Source organism: Echinops telfairi, unplaced genomic scaffold (assembly GCF_000313985.2).
Source record: "Echinops telfairi isolate 266 unplaced genomic scaffold, ASM31398v2 ScPeMD7_7471;HRSCAF=8509, whole genome shotgun sequence".
NCBI classification, from domain to species: Eukaryota; Metazoa; Chordata; class Mammalia; order Afrosoricida; family Tenrecidae; genus Echinops; species Echinops telfairi.
In genome coordinates, this window is record NW_022111375.1 from 512,874 (window position 1) to 520,699 (window position 7,826).

Here is a 7,826-nt window from a genome sequence, read left to right on the forward strand (position 1 = left end):
CCTGATGACCTGTTCGGGAAATCTTCATCTAGGTGGGAACCTTTTTTTTTTTAAAATGATCATAGGTAAGAATGAGCAATGAATAGTAAACTCACTAGGCACAAACATAATGAAAAACAGTGTCTGTTGTCTGTAGAGATCTGTGGGTAATGTTACCATCCTTTGAGAAATGTACTAGCTGCGCATGGTGGACTTACCTTCACGGCAGAAAAGAACGCTAAGGAAATGCACCAATCCAAGAACAGACAGGACACTCTCAAAACCAAATACGAGCGCATTTAATCGCACATAAAACAGCATCAAGAAAAACACTAGGAAATAGAAAACCACAATTCGCTTGAATAAAGGAAGTAGGCGAGAAGCCTTTTCGATGGAACTATTCTCTTTCAAAGACACAACACAGCACTAACAGGTCCCCTGTGAGAGCAGCTTCCTGCCCACCGAGAAACGCTGATCTCTCGTCCCCGACTTTTGTGCATGTGCTGTTTGAAACGAGAGCAGTTAGGAGGATGCTTCCCAATTCCGAAGCAGTGGTGGTGTCTTGAGTGTTGTGTTTTCTTCTCCAATCCAGTGCTTAACCACAGCTGCTCTGGGACATTGGTTGAAATCCCTGCCGCAAGTCAGCATTTCCCCCATTTCCCATGGAACCAGTCTCTCTGACTTCCCATCCCTGCCGCGTTTGGGCAAATGCTGCCCCTCGGGTCGGGTATGGGAGAACCGGGTGAACGCTGACCTCTGGGAGTATCTTCAATTTAAAGGTAGAAGGCTGCCTCAGTTTCCCCTATTCTCTCTCAGCTCGTTCCGTGTGGTGATTTGATTTTGAATTTTGTTCTGTATTCTTTTTATCCATTCGGATCGGGACCTTCCTATTGCGGTCTGACTCGGTGGTTCCTAGCTGTCACCGGGCACCATTCCAGCTCTTTGGATCTCAGGTGCAAGGAGAGTGTGGCTCTTGGGCTCCATCCGTCCTCCAGACACACGGCATCCTTGAATCTCCGATTTGTTTCCTTCTCATTTGCTCCAGGTGGGAAGAGAACAACAGTTGCTTCGTAAAGGGCCAAATGCAAGCTTTGAAGACCCTGGCGGATACACCTCTGACCGGGCTGTCTAACACGTTCTCAGTGGATTGTGTTTGGCAGATGGACACTAAGTGTCCTCTGGAACTATGCAGCCCCTAGTGTTCAAGTCCAGCAGTTCCATTTGAAACACATAAGTGTTTTCTAAATCGGTGCTCCCTCTAGTCTCTATTCTATGCATACGAAAATATGTGCACTTGTAAATAGAAGTATTCATCATAAACTATACTTGGGAGCTATCAAAGACTGGTAAGTGTCAAAGAATAGTATTTCTGCAAACACAAACCAACAACATTCTTGGCTGTTCATAATAGCGTTCTCATACACTCCTCTTTGCCCTCTGGAGTTTAACGTATTCACTTCAGCATGTCCTCCGGGCTGATCCAAGTTGTGAGATGGTTTGCAGATTCATCATCATTCCCCACCAGTGCATGATATCCACGGCATGTATATGCTACGTATCCTGTCTATTCACCCACCGACGGGACATTTTGGGCTGTCTCTACGTTTCTGCTCAGTTGAGTCATGATGCAACGAGCCTGGGTGTGGAGGTGCCTCATTGTGTCAGGGTTTTGTCTCTCTAGGGCTATCTACCTCGAATGGAGAGAGCAGGATTGTTTGTGTCTAGTTCTACCTGTTAAGGAAGCAGTATCATGATTTGTACAGCAGAGGTATCCCCTTCACAAGCCTCTCTAGCAACAGTGTGTAAGCGCCCAAAGGTACCCAAAGCCGTTCGGGCAATCAGCATTCTCTCTTTTTATAAAGCAATGTCACGATTGCTGGGGTGAGACAGTATCTCATGAGACGGTATCTCATCTTACTTGTCTCTCCCATGACTAAGCATCTCAGGCATCTTTACATGGACTGGTTAGTGCCCTGAAGGTCCTTGTGGTAGGAGTACTTATGTCCTTTGTCCATTTTTAACTAAGGTTGTGTTTTGATGATTACGATGTGGACATTTTAAATAAATTTTAGAGAGAGAGCCCTCGTCAGATATGTCTTAGCCAAAGAATTCTTTTCCCTAAAGTTTCTTTTCTTTTGTTTTAAAGTTTCTTTTCTTTAAACTTTCCGTGAAATCTTTCAATGATCATAAATGTTCAAATTTTGGGATCTCTCAGTTATTTACCTTCCAGTTTGTACACTACTATGCTCAGTATTCAATTTATGCTATGTGGTATTAGATTTGTGCTATGTAGTATTCGATTTATGCTATGTAGTATTAGATTTGTGCTATGTAGTATTTGATTTATGCTATGTAGTATTCGATTTGTGCTACGCAGTATTCAATGTATGCTACGTAGTATTTGATTTATGCTATGTGGTATGCAATTTATGCTTCTATGCATGCTAGGGACATGGCTATTTCCACACATAGCCTTTGTAGTCTGAGGTTTTACATTTAGGCCATTGGGTCTCTTTATTAGTTTTTTACCACATGGTGTGAGGTTAAGGACCTGCTTTCTTTTTCCCGTAGCTGGTCATGTTCCGTGTGTCTTATAAGCATCGTCCTGAACAGACATTCCTTTACCATGCCGTCGCCGTTGACCTTGACAAAGATCAAGCTGTCCATTCAAGGGCTGGGCTTCTGTGCCCTGCATTCAGTTCCTTTCGCCGGTGCCTGTCATTGTGCCATCACGGAGTAGGTTTGACTACTGTGTCACAGAGGTGATTGTGAAATCAGGAACGGGGAGGCCTCCCACCGTATCCCTCCTCTTTCTACAGTGCTTTGCCCGCTTTCTCTGTAAACAGCAGCAGCGACATAGTGGGTTACATACTGAACTGTCTACTGCAAGGTCAGTAGTTCAAACCCACCAGCTGCTCTGTAGGAGAAAGATGACGTTTTCCACTCTCACTAAGATCCATAGCCTTGGAAACCCGCAGGGTCACTTTGTGCGCTATCCGGGTGCTGTGTTGGGTGTTGAGACCGATCTGACCTCCAGGGAACCTCTGTAGAGATGAACAAGATGCTGCCTGAACCCGCGCGATCCCCCACAACTGTCATCTCTGAAACCATCGTTGCAACACTGTGTCGACTCATCTTGTCAAAGCCTTTCTCCTTGACGGACACTCTACTTTATCCAGCATGTTGTCCGTGACCAGGTACTGATCTCCCCCAAACACACGTCCAAAGTACACGAGAAGGTCTCCCCAGCATGCGTCGACACAGCATGCTGGCTGCACTTCTTCCAAGACAGTTATCTGCCCTGTCGGCAGCCCATGGTACTTCCAATATTCTTCCCTTCCACCGGAATTCCAACACACGGATTCTTCATTGGAATCCATAGATGGCAGTCCTGTGTTTCCATAGGACGTTGGGGATTCACTTTTCCATTAAGAAATGCTGTTAAAATTTGGACTGGGATTGCATTATACATGAAGGCTTGTAGATAGGATATCTTCCCGAGGTTAGCTCTCCCTATCCATGAGCACTAAAGGTTCCTGTTTCATTTACCAGTGGTGTTTCCTACATCTCTTTGCATAAAACCTTTTAGGTTGCTTGTTAGGGTTTCTCCTGTTCCATCGTTTAGAGGGAGATTGAAAATGGTGCCGTTTCCATGATGAAGCGTGACCTTTTCCGCGTGCACTTTTTATTGGGGGAAAGCAACAGACGACTTCATGGTGTTGATTTTACCCTGTCACTTTGATGGAACGTTAGTGCCGGTTGCTTTCTTGCAAAGTCTCTGAGATTTTATGTGATCGGGTAAAATGTGAATGGAGGGTTCTTGCTTTTATTTTGTAACTTCTTACCAATCTGAATATTCTTGACGTTCTTTTCTTTCTTTCTTTCTTTTACTGTTCTCGGCAAGACTTCCAGTATAATATTGAGCAAGTGTGGTGACAGGGACACCCTAGTCTTGTTTCCACTCACAATGTATATCTTTTTAATCTCTCTCCATGGGGGATACTGCTAGCAGTTGGTTTTGTATTATGTGCCCTTAAGGATGAGGGATTTCATTTCTGTTCCTAGTCTGTTGAGTTTTTGCCAAGAGTGGACGTCGGGCTTCATTAAATGACTTTTCTGAGATTGGATAACCAGATAGTTCTTTTAGTTGGGTGCTGAATGACACCGATTGGTTTCGTAATGCTGAGCCAAAAACCAGTTGGTAGTGATGTATTCATCGTTTGCTACTACTGTTCAAGTTTAAGGTCTGGGATTTAAGCAGGGATCTCGATGAGGGATATTGGTACACTTTCAGGGATGTCTTTACCTGGCAGGGTTATGCTTCCTTTCCAGAATGGAATTCAAGAGAATTCTTTCTTGTTTCATCTTCTGAAACAGTTTGAATAGTGTGGTTTCAACTTTTCTGTGAATGCTGGGCAGAAGTCTCCAGTGAAACTGTCCAGGGAAACGTGTTGTTCTCCTTAGACTTTTCCCCCCAAGAGGAGCCCTGGTGGTGTAGTGGTTACGCCTTGGGCTGTGATCTGCATGGTCGGCAGTTTGAAACCACCAGCCGCTCCTTGGGAGAAAGGCTGAAAAAAGGGGGAAAAAAACTTCCCCCGTAACCTCATCAATCTATTTTGCTTGGCTGTGTTCAGACGTTCCTCCCAGTTTCTGTTAATTTGAGTAGACTGTATGATTCCAGGAATTTGTCCATTTCCTCAAGGCTTTCAAATTTGTGAGTGCACGCTACGCTGCCATTTATCCCGAACCTTGTGGACGAAGTTGATGCTGCTGTAATGACACTCGTCTCCAGCCTGACTTGCAATGACTTGCGATTTTTTTACTTGGCTCACGTTGGCAATGGTGGTCAACCTCAGGGCTCCTCCACAAAACCTACGTTCAGACTTGCTGATCCTTTCATCGCTTTTATGCTTTCTGACTCATTAGTTTTGCGCTCAATCTCACTTTGCTCTGAAGGCTCTGGTTTTCTTGAGACGCTTCTGTATTTGCTCGAGTGGCAGGGCCGAGGTCTCGATGGAGAACCTTGGTCCTCGTCCGTCGTATTTCCTGCTACAAATGGACTGACGGCCACGTTGGTGATGCTGCCATGGCTTTGAGGTTCGGCTTTCATTCTTGCCCGATGTCAAGAAAAATGTTTTTGCTTTAAGACGTGTTTAATTTTCTCTGTTACCGTTTCTTTGAAATCGAAGCGTCACTCAGGGCCCCGCTTTTGACACCGTCTCTCCGCTGTGAGTCCTTATGTGGGAAGTGAGGTGTGAGGACTGGCAGAAGGCTTTCCCACATTCCTTACATTCATACGGCCTCTCTCCGTTGTGAGTTCTTAGATGCTTCGTCAGGGCTGAGGAGTCGCTGAAGGCCTTGCTGCATTCCTTGCATCCGTAAGGCCTCTCCCCGCTGTGAACCCTCCGATGGGAAGTGAGGTGCGAGGATCGACTGAAGGCTTTCCCACACTCGCTGCATTCGTAGGGCCTCTCGCCGCTGTGGGTTCTCATGTGTGTGGTGAGGTGGGAGGACCGGCAGAAGGCTTTCCCACATTCCTGACACCGATACGGCCGCTCTCCGCTGTGAGTCCGCACATGTTTGGTGAGAGCTGAGGAATCGCTGAAAGTTTTCCCACACTCCTTACATTCGTAGGGCCTCTCTCCCGTGTGAGTTCGCCGATGCGTAGTGAGGGCTGAGGAGTAACTAAAGACCTTCCCACACTCGGTACACCCATAAGGCCTCTCTCCGTTGTGGGTTTTCAGGTGTGTGCTGAGGTGGGACGACTGACCGAAGGCTTTCCCGCACTCTCGACACGCGTAAGGCCTCTCTCCACGGTGGGTTTTTATATGTCGACTCAGGGAGGAGGCCATGCCGAAGGCTTTCCCACATTCCTTACACTCGTAAGGCTTACCTCTGCGATGGAGTCTTTTAAGGAGGAGGAGAGACGGAGGAAAACCGTATGTTTTCCAGCAGTCTGCAAACTCATGCATGTAACCTCTCACCTGAGTCCCAAAGGAAGAGACACTATACAAATCCTGCCCACATTCGTAACACGTCTCACCACTGAGGGATGTCAGAGAACTGTTAAGGTTGGACATATAGATAAAGTCCTTCCCACATACCTTACACAGACGGGGCTTGTTTCCATTAAGAGTTCTCATGGGAGCGGTGAGGTGACAAAAACAACGGCAGGATTCTCCACCTTCCTTCAACTGGCAGGAACGGCACCCAGCATGAAGTCCAACAGAATGGTGAAGCGGTGACGGAGTAACGAAAGCTCTTCCAGACCCATAGTGCCCAAAAGCACTTTCCTCTAGAGGATGCCTTTGTAGATCAGGAGGATTTGGGAACCAGCTGAACGTTTCCACAAATGGGCTGTGGTCTTTACTTCCCGAGAAGCAGTCTACTGTATGAGTCCTGTAAACACAGGCAACGTGATATTGGAAATAAATCTGTGCCCATTTCACTATCACTAAACATGGTGTAACTGCACAGCTAGGGCAATGGCTTAAATTGTGCTTCGTAGGTTACATCACCTAGCAAAAATACTTGTATTGCTATCACGTTGTCTAAAACTTGGGGCTTTCTGATCATTTTACCAAGTAAGGTGTTCAAATACTTAATATCTGATACATATGAAACTACTACACTGACAAATATTTTTAAAAAGAAAATGAAATTGGTTCAATACTACTTTTCACATCCAACATATAAACAACAAAATAGAGACAAAAACAGCAAGTTGAAAAACAGAAAAGAAAATGTTATACTGTGAAAACGCTGTGTACACGTCGTTTTGTAGGGGGGGGTTCCATATAAAGGGAATTAAAGTAATTCATGGAAAAATTAAATGAACTCCCAGTGGAATTTTTCCATGAGACTTTCAAAAGCCCCTTGGGAAATAAACATCTTACACCGAAGTATTTTTTAACGTTTCTGGGGGATCGCGCCTTGACCTTTTGGTTAGGATCAAGTGTAACGTTTCTGGGGAATTTCCCCAGAATTTTAATTTCTTCGGTCCATGCACTTTTTGAGGGTTTTTCAGATGCATAGGTGGCAGCCCTGCTATCGTAGAGGGTTACACGTGCATCTGCTAAACACGAGGCGACCAGTTCAAAACCTGCAGCCACTCCACAGGTGGAAGAGGAACTTCTCTGCTCCTGTGAAGACTGACAGTCTTGGAAACTCACTCGACAGGGTGGCACTAAACTGACTCAATGGCGGTGAAATTGGTTTGTTTTTTTCAGACATATATCCGTGTGTGCATGTACGCTTGTACACCAGAGTCAGCAAAGAGGGCTCGAAGAGTTCATGGGAAAATGGAATGAAAAGTTAATGGAATCTGTTCTCAAAATTTCCAAGCCTGCTCACATCAGGGTTCCCAATGGGTCAGCCTTGGTTTAACCAGGGCAGCGTGTGTATTACACAGCAACACAATCCGTTGCCCGATGGATTCCTACACAGGGAGCACACAGCCAGGCACGTACTGCACAAAGCTGGTGGATCACCACAACTCTGAATGTCCTGCCAATAATTCAGCCTTGTTCACGTGTCGCAATCGTTTTAGGAGCCTAATGTGGGTGACTGCATGATTCGATAGACTATGGAAAGCAACACAAACACACATCGGCGTAGTTAGACAACCAACTCTCAGTAGGGGCAGCTGGATGCTTCCTACCCTGTTTCCCCGAAAATAAGACAATGTTTTATATTGATTTTTGCTCCCAAAGATGCGCTAGGTCTTATTTTCCCATGAAGAAGAATACAGTACACATTTATTGTTTATTGTTTTACTAAAAGAGACCTCGCACTTCCTGTCTGCTCCGGCTGTGCTGCGGCCAACAGTAAGTTGTGCGGCAGCACCC

At 45.6% G+C, this 7,826-nt stretch overlaps 1 protein-coding gene across 1 annotated transcript; it reads right to left on the reverse strand.

Moving 5' to 3' along the window:
- Positions 1 to 258: 258 nt before the first annotated feature.
- On the reverse strand, positions 259 to 6,374 carry LOC123521148 (zinc finger protein 420-like). Its single transcript, XM_045285442.1, has one exon. It carries the CDS (start codon positions 6,120 to 6,122, stop codon positions 5,175 to 5,177), a length of 948 nt encoding a protein of 315 aa, XP_045141377.1. The 5' UTR covers positions 6,123 to 6,374; the 3' UTR covers positions 259 to 5,174.
- Positions 6,375 to 7,826: the final 1,452 nt, after the last annotated feature.

What these genes read in the sequence shown, in the direction of transcription:
- LOC123521148 (XM_045285442.1), bottom strand. Translation starts at nt 6,122, where the DNA reads ATGAGAACTCTTAATGGAAACAAGCCCCGTCTGTGTAAGGTATGTGGG.